The following is a 22,237-nucleotide window of genomic DNA, read 5'->3' as shown; positions in this document are numbered from 1 at the left end:
ACCACAATGTTGTGTGTAACAAATAATGTTGTGTGTAACAACATTGTGGTACATTGAGGGCAAACTTTCAGGTCAGCCTTGAAGAGTGTGTGTGTGTTTGTGGATGTAACCTCAAAACCAGTGTGACTAGTATTTTTGTACACACCTCTGAACTTTTTGGGCGGGTTGGCCAGGTCTCCAGCATCAGGCTGGACCACACACCTGTCATCAACAAGCCTGCAGAGAAGAGGAAGTTTAACATTCAATCAGCATAATTTATTCATATCTAAACATGTATGCAATGGTTCCGTTGGCCAGTAAATCACCCGCCTTGAAAACAAAGGTGTGTACTATACACTGTAGTCTGATAGTGGTATCACAGTCAAATGCAAATACACAAAGCAGAGTCCCGGACTTCTATTAAAGCAGAACATTTGAATAAGCAGCTTGAAACCACACTTGCTCTACAGTTGATCAGCCACCTGCAGGATGAAAAGCTCAGCTGGCAGCAGAAGAAAGAGGAATGGCTCTGCTCGCCTTCACATCCTCCTCCCAGAGCTCTCCCAGTGTCTGGACCGAGCTCCTCTCATTTAACAGGACTCTGATCTCCGATTAGCAGCCCAGCAGGGGGTCTGCTCAGTGTACAGGCTGTATGGAGATAAACTGAGTGATTGGTATCTCTCGGGGTTTGTCATAGTGCAGCGTGGAACAGACTGATAGCGAATACATCTAATTATTAGGTGTGTGAATCTTGCTGTATCTTACAATACGTTTCAAAACTATTCGGGATTCAAAATCGGTTATCGATTCAGTATACTGTATGGGGGTGCTAATTTCATGATCTACTGCAGTCCAGTGTGGGCGGACAAAGGCAGTAAGGAAAACGTATGGCATGAAAGCAGATTCAAGCTTTTTACGGTTTTAAGTCTTTAACGGATTGTCATAATGTTAATACACAAAGGCAAACCTAAGACAAAAGATAACATTAATTATTGCTAAAATTGCACAAATTTGTACTGGAAAAGTGGTAGTATTTCGAAATTCTTGTTGAGTTTAATAGTAACAGGTTCAAGTTATACAAAAAATAAAGTGCATCCTGTACCATGCATAACATTGGTAGGCTTAGGCTAGCTGACTTTTTCCAACAAATACCCACACAATAATGCTGGGCTCAATTTGACTTAGTTTGTAGCATTATTATCATCAAACAAAAGCAATATGGTTCTTTTGTAAAAAATTGACTTTAAGATATGATTAGATTTAATTTTAGAAGATAATATTCTTGATTCTTACCATAATCAATTCCCCCCCCACCCCAACTGATTATACATAACAAAACTAGATATCAACATGCCAGTGTGTAAAATAAGCATTTAAAGTCAAGATGTTTTGTAAATGTAAGACAAAGCCTAAGCTATATGCAGCTTGTCTACGCTGCAGTGGGCTGCAGAGGATGCATGTGGTTTCTGTGCAAGGTTGATTAGAGGACATGGGAGTGATGTCATCAAGTAAACTGCCACACTTCCCCACATCCTAGCCTTGTTTTGTTTTTTTACACACTAGTGGTGTTTCATTGACAGGTTCAGTAATGCACTGCATGTAGATGGAATTCACACGTTGGACTGAATTCAGTTACTTTTTAATCTGATGACAGATATCAAGAGAAACTGGAAAAGCTGACGGGCCGGAATTTATGCTGCATAAGAAAGGGGCGGTGCCAAGTGTTTGGTTTTCGTATAGGCCAATTCACCTCATCCATGTAAAATAAAAGAAACATGTATTCATATGTTTCATTACATCATACATCAGTGGGACGGGTTTGTATTGGACAGTTTCCCAGGTCTTTATCTGGAATATCAAACCCTGGTTTAGAAATGGCTTTGTGAAAAAAATCAAGTAAAACAGAAACCATTTCAGGCTCCTATGTTAATAATCCACACTGAGAAGACTCGGGGTGAAGGTGCAACAAACGCAGCCCATTATTTAGAGGAGCAGTGAGAGCAGGCAAAACAATGGCAATGGAAAACAGAGTGAGATAACTAAGAGAATACCTAAAACATGACACTGATCAGAGGGGGAATTTTCTGAGGTGTGCATTTACTTTGTACACCTAAAGAAATGTGTCAAAATGATTGATTAAGTCTGGGTGTTGTCTTCAGTAAAATTATTTAAGGCTTCATTTAGTCTGAGGGTAACACTATTCCCCCTTCAGGAAATCTTTTTTTTTTTTAAATGTCAAGACAAGGCTCAACCTGTGAAAGTGAGATAATCTGGTGTTAAAGTACACTTTTTTTTTTTTTAGAGTAAGGTTTAATTCATGCTTGGACACGCAGTTCTGTGAGGGTGAGGGTAAGAGGAGTTTTTAAGCTTTGGTAGAAAGCCATCTGTGACTTTAAAACTGCAGAAAATGATTGTAACTTCAACTTGCTGACTGTGGTGTATTCTATGACACAAGCTATACATTTCTGTCATCATCCCATTCCACTTCTCCCCTTTGCACCAAAGGCAGAGGTGCACAAACACATCCATTCATCCCGTCCACTGAGGAGAAACATAATGCAATGCACAATTCCTCCAATTCATACAATGCTGGCAGCCCCGCTGAAGTGAGCTGAGCCGTTTATGCCCTTTATGCCACGGCACTTGATCAGTGTCAATCCACAGACTGTGCACTATTTCCACCGACTCGATATCAGAGTTACATCTTAATGAGACACAATAGAGCCCAATAGGAAGCAGAATCAAGTGCTAAATGGCTAAACAGGAAGGAAATACTCTGGATAAGTCCCTCGAGCTCATAAATAAGTAACCTTCAGTATTCAGAGAGCTGTGCTTTAGTTCAAACAGAGAGACTTTGACAGTGGCACGAGAGTTTGCTCCGTAACCGAGTTAAACATGAACCAATGATAGCAGGCTGGACACAGAGAAGCTAATTTTAGCTCCATTGCTTGTGTCGAGACAACAAGGCCCAGAAAATAAAGCATGTATTGCAGAGCAGCAGGCCTGATGTTTGTTCTGTCAATTGTTTTCCAGTGAAAAACTATAACAACAACTGACAAATGACTCATCTGTGAAATTTCACAACCAATGCCAGTTATTGCATGTTTCAACGTGCTGATAGAGTGGCCCAGTAATCTAATTGAGTCACACACTTCCTCGTTAAATGTATCCTGCCATTATTTCACTGTTTATTAATTAAGCTGAATTCATGGGGAAATAATGTTTACACTTAGATAATGTGTGCAAAAGTATTGTATCTGTGTCTTATGATGTATTTCTTATCTATATATTGATTACTATAAAACAAAACATATTATGGATCTAATTAACTTAAGTCCACTTGTGGTTCTGCCAAGTGACCGCGAAAGTAAAGTCAAAAGGTAATTTAGCTTTCAAATGTTTGCATTGTTAGGTGTGTGAGGAACTAGCAGATTTAATGTTATCCAAAGCAAATAAGGGCATGTAAGGCCGAGGTTACATTGTGCTCACAGGGGCCGTGGTTCCTGCACGCTCTTACGCTCGCTCTCTGGGCCTTGGTGAGCCCTTGATAAAATACTCAGTGCTCCTGTCACACTACATGAGTTATTGAAAGGCTGATAAGAGTTTGGCGGCTTTGCCTCACAACAACATGAGCTGTGAACAATCACCGCTGTGCATGTTCGCTTTTTGAAGTTTATAGCCCCTGTGCTGCTTGCAATTGGGTAGGCAAAAGCCTTAACTGTTAAGAGCGCATTCAGCAAATTAAAGTAGGATAGCTGTGTGCACTCAGATAATGAGGCAGGGGACATTGTTGCTTACAAACAGGTTGTTTGTAAAGGTGCTCACATGTTTCAGCTGCCATCTTCCCTGAGACCTCTGCTTGTTTTGATCCTCCACAGCGCATGGCATTAAAGAGAGGTTTAAACTTCAAATAATTACCTCTGTTCTGAAGTTTAGGTTTGTAAGAGAAATGTAAAAAGGAAGTTTTAAAAAAGAGTGGCGAACAGAGTAAGGAGGTGGGTGGGGCACAATCATTCCTCAGGGCAGGTCTATCTATCCAGGGTTGTTCTGCAGGCAAAGAGGTCAGAGTGCACCGGGAACCAGTGAGGTATGTCACCTTAAGGTGACACAGCTCAGGAAGAACCACAGCCTGCTGGTGGAAAGTTTCTTTTTTTGCACTGAAGTGTAGCGACACACAATGAAAGCAGCTTCCATCACACCTACACACAACCTGACAACTAACAGTATGATGACATACAGGCAAAGAAGAACAATAACTCTATCACTATCAAAGCCACGTTAAGTTCTTATTGTTTGAAGTGAAGGGTGTGCTTGGAAACACTCATCAAAATATGTCTATGAGCCGTGAGCGATTATTTGACTGCAGAGAATGTCACAAAATGAAAGATTAGTAAAAATAGAGTCTAAAATATTCTTCTTTCTTGCCCCATTACTTATCTTGTGACCCCAGGTTGGTCACCAATGCTTTAAATGAAGGATGATTATGGAGCAAACTCCAAATCACTCTCTTCTTAATCAATCCCTTTTAAATTGGACTGCTCCACTACAATAAGATCACAAAGACACCTCAAGAGGTGTGTAACATTCATGCAGTGTTTTCTTAGCGTCATTAAACCCACATACAGACACAATGCTTCTGCAAAGGTCTCAAATAAAGTATGTTATTTGAGGATCTACATGACTTAAAGCTGCAGGTGAGGAGGAGTGAGCAACAAACCTCTTTCTCCTAACTTCAAATGAATACAAAAAGTGTTCCCCCATGGTACCCCATTAAGTCCCCTACTTTGGGGTCCACAACAAATTAAAATGTGAGTGTAACCATTACCACAAGTGTACATGGACAACACGCTGCTTTGCATTCCTGTTACATTTGCCTAAACGTGAAGTTTCCTGAGAAGCAGCAGTTTTCCCTGACAGGCCTCCGCCACAAGTCGCACTTTTGACTTGTTAGTTTGCAGGGAACGTATGTACCGGTATGTACATATAGAGAAGTTTAGGTGGTGTCAGATGCAAAGTGAAAGTATTAAAGGTGTGAGGATTAATCCATACGGAGTCCCCAGTGAGTAGAAATTGAGAGGCGGAGGAACATACCCCAAAGTACTGATGAAGCCATTCACCGAGCCCTCCGCGTAAAGAGACACAATGTCTCCAATGTGAAGAAAACTGGACCTGTGCTCTGACATTTTGTTTCACTGAACAAACGATTTAGTTAGGTCCCGGTTTCTCCATTTAGAAACGCCTCGCGCTTCTTCTCTTCGGGTGAAGTAGTCTGCACGTTACAGGGGCTTTGGTTCAGCAGCAGTCTTCAGATTCACCCTCATTCTTCAATATTTACAATCCTGCAAGACAACCGAGTGTCAAAAGAGCGAAACTGCAAAAAACTGTTGGCGTTTTTTGAAGATAACGCTGTGTTTCGAGACTTATTTAACTTCTTCCTGTATGTCACACAGACCGGAGGGTGCTCGTCTTCACATCCACTTCAGGGGGAGGAGACTGCTGCTGTCAGGCTCTGAGCAAATTCCGCTCAATCACACGTTTCTGTTTTTATTCGGGGTAGGCCCCCAAAAAAGTCATTAAAATATACCTTTACTTGTCCCTATAGCTGTATTGTTTCAGGAGATAAAAGTGTAGCATAACGGTTGCTTAACAGAGAGGCTACATATGTTTTGATTATATTGAAATATTGCACGCTAAGCCCTGTTAATGTAGCCTATGACAAACATTTCTCAATAGTGAGTTCATGTGGATCATTTACATTGCATCATGACCACATCTTTGACATCCTTCCTGCACAGTTTTCTTACTCAAACTTAACCACTACTAAATTCGCTTTTTCACACTCCATTTATACATTTTACACACTTTTGTTCCAAATTGTTGTCATGTTGTGACATAGGCTATAAATCATCTAAGTTAGAAGAGATCAGGCATGCAACCAGGGCCGCCCCTGGCCAACTTGTGGCCCCACGCAAAGTTATGCGATGAGGCCCTCTGTGAGCGTCGACGGGGTGGGAGGGAGGGGGGGAGCCGGAGCCTCGCAGCGGCGAAACTGTGGCACGCTTCGCATAAGCGCATAAAGGTGCGCCGCATTTGCGCTACGGGCCCCCTCCGCGAGGTGAGGCCTCTATGGAAAGCCCAATGTGCCATAATACGCATACATAGTTTTGCGCGAATATACGGGGAGGTCCGTATATTCGCGCGAAACTACGCGCGAACATATTATGGCACATTTGGCTTTCCATAGCCCCACGCAGTCTGCGTGATCTGCGTGGAGGGGCGGGCCAGCATGCAACAAGATTATCTCCCAGCTGTACTATGACAGGAGGACATACAGTAGGATGTGGATGAGCACTTGCAGAAGACATGGTTCACTAGAACTGTTATATATATTTACATATAAGTACGTTTTATTGTGTGCACTTGTTATTGCTCTATGCAGAAAAATACATACAAATATAGCCAAATAACCTTACTGAAACATGCAGCATTTATTATTATTGTGTGTGAAATATATTGACTTTTATCACAATCCTGCATTACATGAGTTTGCTTTGTTCTTATGGAATCTGTTTTTTTGTTTACTGTGGGGCCAATGCCCCCCTACCATAAATAGAGTCTGAATGTGTGATTTTATCAACTGTTCAAGGCAGAAAAGGGAAAGCTGTCCAATGTTTCTAAAGTGGGACGCCACATTTTTTATATAATCTAAATATTTAATAGAAAAACAAAAAAGGTAAGAAATAATAAAGACATCTAAAGAATGTATAGCCTACAAACTTATATATCAGAGCTGTTCCCCACTCCTATCAATAGTCCAAATCCCTCACATTTATCTTGTGACACTCTGGAGGGGCCCGGCCTTAAGGCTGCGAACCATTGTAGTAAAATAATAAATGTATAATGTATTATAATATTTCTAAAAAGGGGATATTTTTCTGCAGAAGTACATGCATCTGATTCCCTACATTTACACAAGTAGGCTAGGTTTGGAATGCAGGACAACTTGTAACCGAGTATATATTGATATTGTTTTATAGGTACATTTACTTAAGGAAAATATCTGAATACTCCTTCCACCACTGACAAAGACTATAATGATTACAAAGATAATATGAGTCGTTGGGATGTTTTTGTGGATTGTTTTGAACAGGTTTTGAAAGTTTGAGCCATGAAACTAAGTAATAGCCAAGTGTGTGGTAATCATGGCACACACAGACGTGGAGTCGGCTGAAGGAAAGTGACAACATTAATCTTATTTTAACTGATCCTATCTCTATCCTTTGAACGGCTGAAGGTGGCCTAAATGGCCAGCAGGGAAACAGTGACAGAGGCTTTTACAGAAGGATGTTAGCGTTTTTTTTTTATGTACTACCTACATTCACACAACAGGGGCCGCTAGAGATCCAGCCACAGGAGATCCCATAATTTGACATTTGTCGCTCTCTAGTGCTCACTTTACGAAACAACAGGTTATTTTGCTGCGTTAAATCCAAACAAATGCACCAGTAACAGTTATTTCATACTGGTGGTGCGAAATACTTGTTCCTCTGGAATATAGTGTCTCTAATGGGCTCATCCACAACATTGAAAATACCACTCATCGATTTCAGAGAGATTATAGCCTGTTGCATTTAAATAGAAAGTGATTCAAAATTATTTTAAATTACAAAAACCTGGTACACTTTACACACTGTAGGAGAAGTGGAACAAAGGGTGAGTGTTTCATTATGAAATACTCACTCCTGAGAACCATATAAATGCTCTAGAGTTGCTAAAGGAGGTGTTTTTTACAGCTTACTCTTTTATCTATCTACAGATTACTAGTGACCTTTTTATGCCATAAAATAATTTAATTTTGGCACACTATGTATGGTTTATGTCTTCCAGGAAATAACCTCTTTACCGCCTTTAAGATGGACTTTTATTTATTTATTGTTTCTCTGCATTTGACCCATCGTGTTAGGAGCAGTGTGCTGCCATTTTGAACGGCGCCCGGGGAGCAGTGTAGGGAACGGTGCCTTGCTCAGGGACACCTCGGTAGCACTTGCTTGCCTTCAAGCGAAAATATTACTGTACTTTATAGTTACATTTTCTGTATTCATTTTGTACAATGTAAGTACACGGTGTAATAATTTAGAATGCAAGAAAGAAATACAACACGTCATTCTCTCTTTACTCCACAATATTCACACTATACAAAATAAAAGATTGCCTCTGTGGTGGAAAGTAACTAAGTATATTAAAGAATTTCCCAATTTGGGATCAATAAAATATCTGTCTATATATATATATATAGTATTCAAGTTATATAAAACTGTGAGGTACTTTACTTGAATTTATGTTGTTCCTCTTATGCTACTCCATTTCACAAATTTACAGAGGATAATTTGTGTGGGCCTACTTTTACTGGTGACACTTAAAGCTCCTACTGCTTGTATTTTAGTACGTTTTTGTTAATCAGAGTGACATAAAATAAAATATTTTTGAACGTATAAAGTGTAACAATAAAGTGATAATACATTTCTCAATATTCCTTCCAAATATAGATATGTAATTAGGTTTCATTAACTACTTACTGTTTCTGTATGGGTTGGGGAGATAGAGAGAGAAAGAGGGTGTGTGCGTGTGTGTGTGTGCGTGTGTGCGTGTGTGTGTGTGTGTGTGTGTGTATTGATGTCCCATGTAGGCAGTGCAGTCGCACCTTTCCACCAGCTCGCGGACAGTGCTCTCCTCTCTCCCTCCGTCAGTCGGCAGCACACGGACCTGTGTCCTCGCTCGTGTGTTCTGTCAGAAAGCTAAACACCGTCGGAGGCTTTCTTCTTCTTTTGCAAACTGCGAGTTTAATACCGAGCCGGCTCAGTTTGCCTCCGACAGCGGAGGGACTTCTCTCCCGGTCACTCGTCACTTCACCGCGAGTCGTTCAAGTCTTTCCCGGAATATGTAAGTACACCAGACTTTCTTAAAATGTAACAAGCTGTTTTCCGAGCACATGTTGCTTCTGCTTTCACACAGGTGTTTTTCAGAGCAGTTGATTAGTGCTGTAAACTTTCTCATACATTGTTTCTCTAACCTTTGTTGCCTCGTGGATGTGACTTAACAGCATGCAAGGCTTGAAATTAACCTAATATGTAGGACAAACGTTAATAAAAACTATCGTGGGCCATCTTTAGTCGGCTACCAAAGGGGAAAATCAATACCAGTGTACAAACAGTGGACCTGGCAGTACTCCGAGACAACAGAGTTGAAATACATTGCATTGCTGCCTCTGGTTCTTTGTGTCTCACACACCACAATGCCACACTATGCAATTACTGTACATTGTGACATGTGTGCTGTAGCAACACTATTCCCCCCCAATAACTGAATCTACTTCACATGGTTTGCCAACATTCACACACATAGGAGTGTTAAGGTTTACTAAACTGTACACTTTATCTCCTATTGGCCACTTTACTGCCAACTGTCTATTTTTAACACTGTTCAAATCCTCTTTCAGAAGATTGGAGGCTGGTTGGGCCCACCCTTCTTAATTTTGTAACACATTTATTGTATTGACACATTTTTTACTTTTCTCCCCAGAAGCCTGAGAAGTGAATGGTGTGAACAGTGCTGGAATGCAACAGGATTATCATCTGACCTTAACTCAGTGGAGGCGGAGCAACCCGACCATCAGATCACACGTTTTCTGCTGCACTACAATGCCTTTGAGGTTATAATGTCTACGCTGCAGCACGTTATTCTACAGGATAAAGACCAGGACGTTGAGAAGAAGCTGGACTGGAGTTACATTGAGTGGGTTGAAAATGAAGTTGTCACTACAGGTGTGGCAAACGCAGAGACACAAACGAACTGTGGGACATTTGAGCACAAGGAGTGTCAGACCAGCAGCCCAATCATAATGCACATAGATCTCTCACGGACACACTCCAAGCTGAGACATTCGTCCCTGGTGGACACTGATGGCTTGGTCGCACCTCTCTTCCAGTTTGACCGACAAGCCCCCGCACGCATCTCCACGTCTCCCACCTTGAGGAGGATGAGGAGCACCCGACGTCCTATCCTACCGGATTTCCGGGACCCTGTCATGATGGGGAGCACTCAGGAGGAGCCTTCCCCCACAACCCCTCTGTCCCCAGTACACAGAGTCAAGTCTCCTCTCGCAGCCAGCCCCCTCTCTGATGGAGAGATCTGTCCCGATCCTCAGCCCATCTCATCCTCAGGGCGACAGAGAACCAGATCGCACAGATCAAAGACTTTTGACAACGGCATCACTAAAATACAAGAATGTCGCAGTGCTCATCCTACTGTGATGCAAGATTTTAGATTTCCTGAAAGTGGAGCACAGGTGAGTTTTTACAAGTTGTCTGAGTGACTTTAATTAAAACATATCTGCACATATAATCATTTGATGCCCTAATCATCACGCAAACATCTCCCCACCACCACCACAAGTCACATGCTCTATGGTGAGGTTTTTTATCCAAAGCCTATAAATTAAATGGTTACACATTCCTTCCTTGCGGAAACCTTCTCTCCCTCATGCTGCCTTGCCTCCTGTGGTGGTCACTCACAATGCAAGCTTTTGACAGCAAATGAATCAGCAGTTACATGCACTGACAGCTCTGACCAAGCCCACTGCCTGGAGAACCCTGGGAAGTGCTCTCCTTGGGCCCCTATTCACCGCAGTCAGCAGTCACCCAATAATGGAGGGGTCAGTGAGCGATGGAAAAAGATAATGGGGAGATCTATTCATCAGCTCGTGGTATTCAACCGAGCTCATTCTCAATAGAGTCCCGACATTCTCCTCAGATATCAGAGGCTTTTCAATTCAAGCGACCACTTAAAACACTGATTCAAATGTGAATGTCTTTGAAAGTGATACAGCGGTATCGTTGGCCATAGGAGGTCTCTGCACCCTCTATTAAATGTTGAGTGCACTGTAAGACAGTGATAATATGGCATGTAAATAGTTTAATAATTAGAGCTTTGGAAACTTCAGAGCAATACATTAAATAAGAACTTGTTTTGATGAAATGCTGGAACTTCAAGGAGAAGTGAATTACTCAATGTTTTTGTGTATGGTTTTCCATTGACTGATGCGGTGTTTTCCTCTTTTTTGCAGGAGAAAGAGCTCTGCCACACTAGGTAGGTGTCTCTTGGACTGCTTTGCATGTCATCTGTGTGCTCTGTCGCCAAAAAAACATGCTTCACTTTGAAGCATGTGAGAATATGTTTGCATATCAGGAATGTAGTCAAATATATTTCCTGTAACTGATAAACTGGACTTTAGTGTTCACGTTTGTTTTTCCATCTCTCTGATTCATCTCTAATTTCCATAGTTAACGCTGCTGTTTCCAAAATATTTGGGACAACGTGTGCTACAACACTCAGCATCATGAGGGCCTCCCATGTGCTCTCAGGACACTCGTGAGCGAGGATGATTGGACCTTCGGTTTAAGGAGCCCCATTGTTCATTCATTGTCATTCATGTCTTTGTTAATGGGGCATAAGCTTGGTGGGTTAAGTTTTGAGAGTCCCATGGTTATGTACGGGCTAGACAAACCCTCATTAAGGCTGTTTTCTCTTACTGCCACCCACACCCCTCCTATTGGGCTGCTGGGCTCTTCCCCTCACTGGATAATTAGGCAGCTATTGTCCTGTTAATTGCTCCCTGGCACTGTGCTTCTTACAGTGCCGGGCCCTGCGAGCCATTGGCTGGGACAGTTTTGTTTTTGAGCATAATTATGTCTCTTGTTGTACAGGAACAAAACAACAATTTTTACAAGTTCTCTCGTTGGCAGAGAGGCTGACACAGAGGAAGCTTTCTGAACGGTCACAAAGCAACAAGATGTCATTGTGAGCCCGCTGTGGAATGAACTGCAAGGAGGCACTGACCTGGTTTAGAGCAGTAATCGTGCCTTTCTTACTGTCCCATTAGGCACGTATCCTCTACAGTGCTCAGGTGCTGACAATTGTCCGTCTCACTGATTCAGCACTGCCTGCCTATACATTGATCTGGTGGGGGGGGTTGTATCAGGTTACCAGAGAGAGAGGAGAACAGTTGGTGCTTTGACAATTCAACAAAAGTGTCCTGGAGAAAAAAGAAACATACCACTCCTGTACTCCTGCTTGGGTTCAGACTAACTTATCCTCCCAGTACATCATGTCCCCATGTCAGTCATGTGGCACACATGTGCGTTCAAGTTAGTTTCGTTTGCTTCTTGTGCAACTGTAGCTACTGTGTGAGTGGATGTTATGAGCGGTAAGAGGGAGAAAGTTTCAAAGAGATAATTCAGTCTAATAAAGCAGATTTTACATTTAAAGGTAAACTGAGAAAAACCAGAACCAGCGTTGTTGCCCTTGCATTTACTTCTGCTCCATTTCCGTGTGTTGTTATAAACAGGGTCATTAGCCCGTATCTCGAGCCAGGCTTCCTTATGGTCTGATCCTGTCCTGATAACCTTTACCTTTTTTAAATGAACCCAGATATAATTGCCGTTGTGTAAATAATCTACCAATGGTGTGAATTGGATTTTATAGCTCAGTTTTTGTATTTCTATGTCTCCTTCCCCATCAATTTCCAAACTTTTCTTTTTAAAGGCAAACCCTCTAAAAAAAGAAAAGTGAAAAGTGAAACGTCAGCATGTTGACGCAGGTCACTGGCCAGCTGTCGATCAGCAGGCTGAAAGTGAAGATTTGGCTAAACCAGCTCTTCTTGTTGTGATGCAGACCTTTTCTGCTGACTGCAGCCACGCTGAAGGACTAGAAAGCTCCTGTTAGCAGAGCTACAGTTGGGATTGTGATTGTTTGAGTGACGCAGTCAACAATCAAGTTTGACTACATTAAGAATTGTCTTCAACATGAAACATTTTTCAGATAAAAATGTTCATGTTGTCCATGCCCTGTCAAGATTATTAGTCGGCTCGACACAAAATAAAACATTGAATTACATTTAGAAGGGTTTTTATTTTTTAACACCTATCCATTTAACATCCAGCAGTAATCCCTGGAGTGTCAAAACACTTGAACAGTGGCTGCTCGAGCTTCGCCTGAGGGTAAAAGGCAGGTCTGTGTTTTTCCAGCTGCAGCCATGCTTTGGTTACTAACTATGAAAAAGAGACCAGGAGGATTACAACTGGCACACTGACAGCTCGCTGCCTTCCACCCAAATATAGTGAGCCATTAATAGCGCATAAACCACACACATAACACTTTATCCCTGATAAGTTCTCTTGCTCATTTTAATCACCATTTTGCATCACAATGCAGATGGTATTTTGGAAGTATTTGAACCATGTAAAATCCCAAGAGGAATTCTGTTATTTCCTGTGGCCCTCTTGCTGTATTTCATTTACAATAGAATAAGATAGTTCTTGTAACTGAGTATCGGATGCTGTTTGGAAGATGTTAAGCGTTACTACTGGTTTTAATCTTGGCGTGTCTGTCAGTTCCCTCAGGCTTCAGGAGAGGAGGCGCAGCTCCGTGGTGGTCAGCTTACCCGGATCGGACGTTTCACCAGGAGACCTTTTTGTTTCCAATGGAGCGGCTGACATGTTAAACGACTCATTCTCTGGTAAAATTCGACATTGTTTTATAAATAATGCTAATAATATGTGCTATGCAAACCAAACGGCTGATTTAACCCCACAGTATAAGTTCATTGATGCTTCTTCAACCTCATTTATCACATTTATAAACCTGGCCCTTGCAAAATGAGCTATCATGCTGTAACCCATCCTCGCATGTTGTTCTGAATATCCAAACAACATGTGAGCATCACAGGTTTGATTATTAATTGATTTTGATGCTTTTTTAAACCCCTCACAGTCTAGGTGTTGACCCTTGACACCTAGGAGGATGAGTAACCTGGTTTGACTTGAGAACTTGAATCACAGTCCTGTAATATGTTCTAGTTAAAAGACTGCTGTAAGCCCAAAGTTGCTGTCCCATTAGTTGTTCAGCAATGAGCTATGATGCTTGACCACTTCAGAACTTTTATCAATTTGCATTGTAATGTTCCTAAACAAACCCCAATTCTCTATTTAATCCATCATACATCTTGAATGCCAATGCAGTCATTCACCAAGAAAACCATAATGTGCAACACCTCCATGCTTGATGCTGATTTAGAGACTCTGAGCATTAGCACCGAAACAGTTCTTAGCCTCGGATTGAACGGGTTTATCAGATTATAGTTTGTCCGTGTGTTTTGTGCCACTTCTTCTTTAATTCCACCTCTTATATTTGCATAGAAAGTCCAAAGTTGTAACCCTCAAGCCTCACACTGTTTAGTTTGTCTCATTATAATCCTGTCATCTGTTGCACAGCAGCACATATTCCTGCTTGATCTGTTTTGTTTATAATCTTTTTTTCGTATGTTTATGATTTTGTACAGATACAAAGAAGTCAAAGTGGCCCTTTCCGTGGCGAAGCACGGTAGGTGTTGCTTCTCTGTTAGATGTTATGTGTGCGTGTGGCTGTTGCCAATTGTGTGTTTGTGGGTTTTTTAATGAACTTTGTTTTAGCAGTGAGCAGTTGGTTTGGACATTGTTCCCTGACCCACTTCTCAAAGCAGATTAATGTGGTTCCTCTATTCAGCTTTTGTGTTGGGTTTAACATTTGAAATGCAGAACTTAAACCAAAGTTCCGTTTTTTGGACATAGTGTTTTGAACACTCATTTAATATAATAACTGTGTATTTTTCAGACTAAAGGGAAGTCGCAGACAGTCACGGCAGCAGATATTGAAAAATATCTGTCAACATCACAGATTCAGGACTGGAGGAACCATGACCTGCAGAGGTATAAGGTGAGAAATGAGCACAGCAGCAAAAGCCCTTAAGCATCCAGGCTGTTATGTAAATCATCATGTTGATTCTGTCTTTGCAGTGGATTCTAATGCAAGCAAAGTCAGAGTTTAGGCTTAAAGGTCCAGATTTCCAAAACAAATAGATCTCAGTGTTTAACGAGTGACTCAGAAATAACAGGACGGCAGTTAAAGGGAAGCTCCCGCAACGTTTTAGATGAGTCACGTTGTTCAAGAACCAGAATTTCTAGGCAGTTACCAGTCAGGTCGACCCTGCACGCGAATGTAAACAAACACTGACACACGCTGCAGTGTGTCAGGGTGGTAGTCGGAGCTTTACAGTGACACAGTTGACCTTTTATACCAACACACTAATACATATAATGATCATTTTCCAGTCTTTCTTAATAAAAGTGATACTTTCTGTATTTCTCCCTGTGTGCGCAGGAATACTCTCTGGCAGAGTTCCTGCAGGACCATTCCTCCCAGGTGAGCGCGTCCTCTGACCCTCAGGGCTTCAAAAGACAAGAGGCCATCTTGGAACTCTTCACCAGCGAGTGCGTTTACTTCCTGGATCAGCTCATGGTTCTGAAAGAGGTGACTGTCCCTACAAACCTCTAAATGCACACACACATACATACATACATACATACATACACACACACACACACAGAGAGATATCACACACACACACAGAGAGATATCACACACACACACACACACAGAGAGAGATATCACACACACACACAGAGAGAGATATCACACACACACACACAGAGAGAGATATCACACACACACACACACACACACACAGAGAGAGAGATATCACACACACACACAGTGAGAGAGATATCACACACACACACACACACACACACACACACAGAGAGAGAGATATCACACACACACACACACACACACACACACAGAGAGAGATATCACACACAGAGAGATCACACACACACACGGATCACACACACACACGGATCACACACACACACGGATCACACACACACACAGATCACACACACACACGGATCACACACACACACACAGATCACACGCACACACGGATCACACACACGGATCACACACACACGGATCACACACACACAGATCACACACACACACGGATCACACACACAGGAACACACACACACAGGAACACACACACACAGGATCACTCACACACACAGGATCACAAATGAATAGACCCAACCCAAAGGAAACCCAACACCTGCTGCTTTGTGTTGTGTTCTTGTCACTAAATTCCTTCCAGGGAGGTTCATGTAAAAGTCTCTTTAGTTTTCCATTCTTCACACTAATGGATTATAAATCTAATAGCCTGAGCCTATTCTCTTTTGGACTTTTTGTTGCTTTCAGGTGTTTCTGGCTACACTCACAAACCTTCAGATGACGAACTGCCTGGCCGACGTCGAGTCCTGGAGGCTGTTTGCAAACCTCAATGAGCTCTGCCTGGTGAGACACCATGCTAATACGTAGCATAAGTCCTGTTAGTTTACGTTTATTATACATAAATATTGGGAGCATCTGAATCAGAATGTAAAAGACAGCAAATTGTAACTCTGTCTTAACCTCAATACAAAATATAAATTATTTATAAAGAGGCACCAAAAACATAGGACAGTTAGCCATGCAATAAAGAATCAAACATAAACATCATGAATGACATTTAAAATAAAATCTTGCTTTAGAAACAACGTTCATAAAACAATGAAACAACTTGTCTAAAGCTATAAAATATACTGTCTAAAACAGTATCTTATCTCACAACATAAATAGTTTTCTTATTGGTGGCACCAGAGATTAAACTGAGGAGTATGGTCACTGTCTACTTATTTTTGTATTCATTCATCACTCATTAACCATGTTTATTACTGAAAATGAGCTGATCAGATTTTGGCCACTTTATGACGTCATAACGAGCACCATTGTGTTCTTTTTAATCAAATATCGAGGGGCGTGGGGAGTGGCTCCTTATCTTCATCTAAAGTAACAGACTTTACTTTTGAAACAGGGCTGAAACAGAGGGGATTATGGGATGCTACAATGATCTGCTTGGTATTTGGAGCCAAACCCAGCAATATATTGATGAAAAACAGTATAATAGGGGACCTTTAAATAGTGTTAATATTGTAAACAAACTGAGTGTGTGTGACGCACCAGGGTGTTGCATGGCTGCGTGCTGACACCTGACACTGAGTGTTTCCTGCCTCAGGTGAGCTTTGGTTTCCTGAACAACCTCCTCCGCGTCATCAAGGACACGTTTGAGATCACAGAGGCTGGCGGGCCCACCCTGCTGGAGCTGCTGAGCAAGGCAAGTCTGACCCAGTCACACGTGGACACACACTGACACACACACGCTGACTGTCACTGTACGCTCACTTAATGGTTCCAGTGTAAAGCTCCACTGATAAGACAAAGAAAACATTTCACACTTTAAAACAAATGTGTGAACATTAGTTTAATATTGTGTTCTTTTATAATGAATATCTCAGCTCCAAATATCAAGGAGAAAAATAGAAATGTCTTCATCGAACTGTTAAATTATGTATCACAGCAATCGGCTATATTTCAGACACAGGGAAAATGCTGTGCTCGACTGCAGACTGGTATCAAATCTTTTTATGATGTGTTTATCTGCAGCTCGATGCCTGCTGCAGTCTGTTTCCTGATGTTTGTGTAACACTGCTATCTGTTGTCAGGCTTTCCAGGAGAGCGTTTGTCACTGCCTGCAGAAGTACTGCCTCAACTACTCCACGGCTCTGCTTTATCTGGACAGCCTGAAGCCCAGAGAGGACTTTGGATCCTACGTAAAGGTACAGGGGTGTGTGTGTGTGTGTGTGTGTGTGTGTGTGTGTGTGTGTGTGTGTGTGTGTGTGTGTGTGTGTGTGTGTGTGTGTGTGTGTGTGTGTGTGTGGTGTGTGTGTGTGTGTGTGTGTGTGTGTGTGTGGTGTGTGTGTGTGTGTGTGTGTGTGTGTGTGTGTGTGGTGTGTGTGTGTGTGTGTGTGTGGTGTGTGTGTGTGTGTGGTGTGTGTGTGGTGTGTGTGTGTAGTGTGTGTGTGTGGTGTGTGTGTGTGTGTGTGTGTGTGTGTGTGTGTGTGTGTGGTGTGTGTGTGTGTGTGTGTGTGTGTGTGATGTGTGATGTGTGTGTGTGTGTGTAGTGTGGCTGTGTGTGTGTGTGTGTGTGTGTGTGGTGTGTGTGTGTGTGTGTGTGTGGGTGTGTGTGTGTGTGTGTGTGTGTGTGTGTGTGTGTGTGTGTGTGTGGTGTGTGTGTGTGTGTGTGTGTGTGTGTGTGTGGTGTGTGTGTGTGTGTGTGTGTGTGTGTGTGTGTGTGTGTGTGTGTGTGTGTGTGTGTGTGTGTGTGTGTGTGTGTGTGTGTGTGTGTGTGTGTGTGTGTGTGTGTGGCAGGCAGCGACTCATCACGGCCTTAACCGCAAACAACCAGTTCAGTGTCACCAAGGCCTCTCAGAGACAGGAATTTGTCCCTTGTGTAACCTTCCCTGTCCTTATGTTTTTGTTAGGCCTTTTGCTTTTAAGATATCACACGCTTTTCACTGCCCCCCCCCCCCATTACCCTTCTGTTCTAACAAACGCCATGACCACTCTTTCACCCCTCTGACCTTCTTCTTTCTCCCACCGACAGCTCTCCTCTCACCCTCTCTCTCTCTCTCTCCTCCCCAGTGGTGCGAGAGGAACGAACAGTGCCGCAGGCTGCAGCTCCGCGACCTGTTGGTGGCGCCGCTGCAGAGGCTGACTCGGTACCCGCTGCTGTTGAGGAACATCGCCAAGAGATGCCAGGCGGAGGACGAGACCAGAGGCCTGCAGGTTATAGCAGAGCAAGTGGACACTTCCATATGTGAGCACACCAAGTTACTTCCCTTTCATTGAAAAACCCACACTGAGAAATATGAATGGGACATTATAGGATTCCCTCCATATCCTAACGTGTGACTTAGGAAGACTGTCCTACTCGCTTTGATGGTAGAGAAATTAATAATAGAGCCTGAAATATCCAACAGGAGTTATCATGATGAAAGATGGAACAACTAAAACTATGTTGCTTTTTTAAATTAATGTAGGGGGAACTTATTATTTACAATGACCTTGTTTAAGACTGCTGTTTCTCTATGGTCCAGTGTTCATTTCGTAACTTTTATCGAGATCAGATAGTGAATCTCAATCATCCTGGCCAAGATAATCTGTACATTATATGCCATTATTTACATAAACAGTGATGCTCTTCACCACTGAGCATGTCAGCGCTGCCTTATCTGACTCTCCCTGGGTGAGTCAGCACAGTGTCGATGCTCGGTTAGTTTAATAACTTAAAGGTTTTTTTCAGCGTCTGATGACGAGCTGAGCATTTCTCTGATCATTAGACATCTCAGTTATGTCACTCAGGTGATCAGGACTCTAGTTTTCTTTTCAGGCGGATGATTGACAAGCCTTTAGCAGTCAAATACAGCAGCATGTTAAACAGATGTACATGGGGTATCACTGTCAAACAAAAGGGCACTTATGAGTAAACGAGCTTCACGTTTTGGCTGGCTGCCAGGAGTCTGTTTTTTCTTTTACAGACCTGTTGTATCGGTTTACTGTAACTAGATGGACAGGCTGTGGGAAAGGTGCTGCGGCACTGCACCTTTGCATTGAACAAATAGCCCTAGAAAAACCAACGGCATGGACTCACTGATCTTTGATTACACAAACACATAAAACCATTAAAAAGGCGAGGCCGAGCCGCACAGACGACGAGGAGCATTGTAGTCTCGGCCAATGTCCTCTGGGTGTGTGCGGAATATTTACCGTAAAAGCCGAGTGTGCGGAAATCTCTTACGACACGGTCACGCCCGTGTTTGGTAGGCAACCATCACTACACTGAAGAAAGCACAACAAGATAATAAAGTAGTGCTAAAGAGCCATTTATCTGTGTGATTATGTGTTATTAATGTGACGCATACATAATACATGATGATTTCAAAGCAGTAAGAGAGATTTGTGTCTTTCTGTCCCTCTTGATTGAACCGATGCCTCTCTGCTTCCAGGTGATTTAGAGGGAAAGGTGAAATGGCTGGATAACTACCAGAAGGTGAAACAGCTGAGAGACGCCCTCGTGTGGCTGCCTGTGTGGGAGAGAGACAAGCGCGCCTTCGTCCCTGAGGTCGGTCGGTCTGCTTGTGTGTGTGTGTGTGTGTGTGTGTGTGTTTCTGTATGAATATGAATATGAATATCTGTGTCTGTGAGAGCTTTGTTGACAGAGCAGCAACACTTGAAAATGATCAAATCATTTATCTAGCTTAGAAATCAGATATAAGGAAGAGCATAGAAAGCTATTCACATTTCAATGCAGTGTGTCATTAGCGATAACTTTAGTATCGGCACTTTAGATATCGGATAACGTTTCAAAAGGTGAACATACTTTTCTTATCCTTCAGAATCTGAAACATCTCTTAAAGGCCGTCACTCTGGAGAATCTCATTTCTCACAGAAGCCTCCTGCACGACGGGAAGATGCTGCTCACTGGTGTGTACAGATGGCACCGCTCCAACACGTCACATGCTCAGCGACTCGGTTTAGGAACAATCTAACTCCTGTCATCTTTCTGTGCTTGATCACCAGAGAACACAAAGCTGAACGATGTTTATCTGTTCCTGTTCGACGAATTCCTGCTGATCACAAAGATAAAGAGAAACAAGAAGGTACGACGCTTTGCAATCGATTTTAATCTCACTCTTTATCTTAGATTTTTGTATCATTATAGATGATATCATATTATCATAGTATAGTATAGTATATACCTATCTTCCCTTAATCTGATTTTTAATATATATTTATTTTATTTTATCTTTAATTTATCAGTTTACTAATATATTATTCTCAATTTATTTTAGGCACACGCTAAGGCATGTTTCTTTGTTTTGTTGGAAAAAAATAGTTTGTACAAAGTACATGACTGGACAAAATGATTAAATAAATATAATGATAGTAGTAGTAGTAGTGCTGCGTTCTCCTGCTCTCAGTCTAACCTGGACAGATATCCAGTGTAAGGCTTGTTGTAACGTTAATCACTTCCTGTGCAGCGGTCCGTGGGCCCGGAGCAGAACCCCCTCAGGCTGCCTCAGAACCTGGAGCTGGACCAGCTCCTGAAGGAGGGCTGCACCTTCACGGTCCTGGACCAGCCCGTCTCTCTGGACCGGCTGCAGCTCAAGAACGTTGATCAGCTCAATGCCTCGAGTAATAGAAGTTTACTTTCTGTTTGAATGAATTGACGTCTCTCTGACGGTGTGCACAGCCGTTGTTGTGAAAGTCCAAATTAACGGGAGAATTGCGATGTTGTGCTTCCTTTTGTAGCGTCGGGGCTGCCTCACTCTTTCATCATCATGCACCAGAACCGCTACCAACAGTGTATCGGAGCGTTCATCCTGCAAGCTGCCTCCGAGGCTGCCAAGGTACATCCCTTCAGCTGTGAATCTCTCTGATGTTCACAAGGAAGTGAACAGATGATGTTCTGCATCATATGTGGATTTGTTTTATATTAACATGCATTTCTGTAATGCCAGATTTCACTTTTAAACTTTCACAGAGAACAAACAAAAGTCATCTTTTTACATGTATGCAAGTTTAGAGGATTTTTGAGCAAACCCACTGTCCCTTGCTGAGTAATTTATATTTACCTTATATGCTTCTGCCAGGGGGTTCCTTTATGAAAATGTATTTTCTTTAGATGTGCATACATTTTGTCTGCAAGTTTGTCTTTTGCTTTATAAATGTCCATGCAGGGATTCATATTACTTTACAGATGTATGCACATGATCATCAATCTCTGAATGTGTGGCGCCATTCAATTCAAGTATCTGTTGAATTCCAACACAAAGAAATTATGTCAGTAGTTTTATAGAATAAAATAAAAGAATAGTCATTTTACTCAAACACATACCTATAGATATTCAAAACAGATAATGCTGGAGTGGTCTCTTAATTTTTTTCAGAGCTCTCACAAGATCAAAGTTTAAAATGGCTGCTAACTCGTGGATTAGGAACGTGATGGAAAATCTTTTCATGACCGCCTTCATGTGATTTTCTGCAGAAAACCTGGATGTCGAAGATAGAGGGCGCTGTGGAGGCGCTGCTGAAGCTGGACTCTCAGCGGCCGCGCGGAAAGAGCGCCGCCCTGTGGCTGGAGTCCTCACAGATCTGAGACATAAGAAATGTCTCTACTGTCAATGTGCACTTCACTGTCTCCTGACGTCTTGTAAATTACCGTATTACCACTAGGATAATTTTGTAAATTGAATGTCTGCCTTTTAAAGGCAGCGGCTGCAGTAGTTTACAATAAATATCAAAATATGTAGTTAAAGGTGTCTGCGTGTTTTTCCTTTTTAAGAACACATCACCTTTTCACAAATGAAAAACACTTCAATTTATAACC

General features: G+C 42.1%; 2 protein-coding genes across 2 annotated transcripts in view; one reads left to right on the top strand and one right to left on the bottom strand.

Annotated features, from left to right (window-relative positions):
* itpr2 (inositol 1,4,5-trisphosphate receptor, type 2) overlaps positions 1–5,473 on the bottom strand; it is a 59,707-nt gene extending 54,234 nt beyond the window's left edge. Inside the window, 2 exon segments of the mRNA XM_034141211.1 lie at positions 146–216; positions 5,071–5,473. Coding sequence (XP_033997102.1) covers positions 146–216; positions 5,071–5,162 — 163 coding nt within the window. The 5' untranslated portion in view covers positions 5,163–5,473.
* Positions 5,474–8,644: 3,171 nt separating this feature from the next.
* On the top strand, positions 8,645–22,165 carry plekhg7 (pleckstrin homology domain containing, family G (with RhoGef domain) member 7). The gene is made up of 17 exons (XM_034141870.1): positions 8,645–8,919; positions 9,559–10,324; positions 11,102–11,124; positions 13,428–13,552; positions 14,375–14,415; positions 14,686–14,787; positions 15,232–15,381; positions 16,168–16,263; positions 17,024–17,122; positions 17,511–17,624; positions 18,490–18,664; positions 19,854–19,969; positions 20,244–20,331; positions 20,428–20,507; positions 20,889–21,042; positions 21,160–21,257; positions 21,896–22,165. The coding sequence occupies exons 2-17, from the start codon at positions 9,695–9,697 to the stop codon at positions 22,004–22,006; spliced, it is 2,202 nt and encodes a 733-aa protein (XP_033997761.1). The 5' UTR covers positions 8,645–8,919; positions 9,559–9,694; the 3' UTR covers positions 22,007–22,165.
* Positions 22,166–22,237: the final 72 nt, after the last annotated feature.

This window comes from Trematomus bernacchii, unplaced genomic scaffold (assembly GCF_902827165.1).
Source record: "Trematomus bernacchii unplaced genomic scaffold, fTreBer1.1, whole genome shotgun sequence".
Taxonomy (NCBI): domain Eukaryota; kingdom Metazoa; phylum Chordata; class Actinopteri; order Perciformes; family Nototheniidae; genus Trematomus; species Trematomus bernacchii.
Note: the sequence above shows the minus strand (reverse complement) of the source record. Positions and strands in the feature narration are given on the sequence as shown.

What these genes read in the sequence shown, in the direction of transcription:
- plekhg7 (XM_034141870.1), top strand. Translation starts at nt 9,695, where the DNA reads ATGTCTACGCTGCAGCACGTTATTCTACAGGATAAAGACCAGGACGTT. An exon ending in ATGACCTGCAGAGGTATAAG is followed by an intron (nt 14,788 to 15,231) that starts GTGAGAAATGAG and finishes CTGTGTGCGCAG; the next exon opens with GAATACTCTCTGGCAGAGTT. An exon ending in AGCGCGCCTTCGTCCCTGAG is followed by an intron (nt 19,970 to 20,243) that starts GTCGGTCGGTCT and finishes CTTATCCTTCAG; the next exon opens with AATCTGAAACATCTCTTAAA.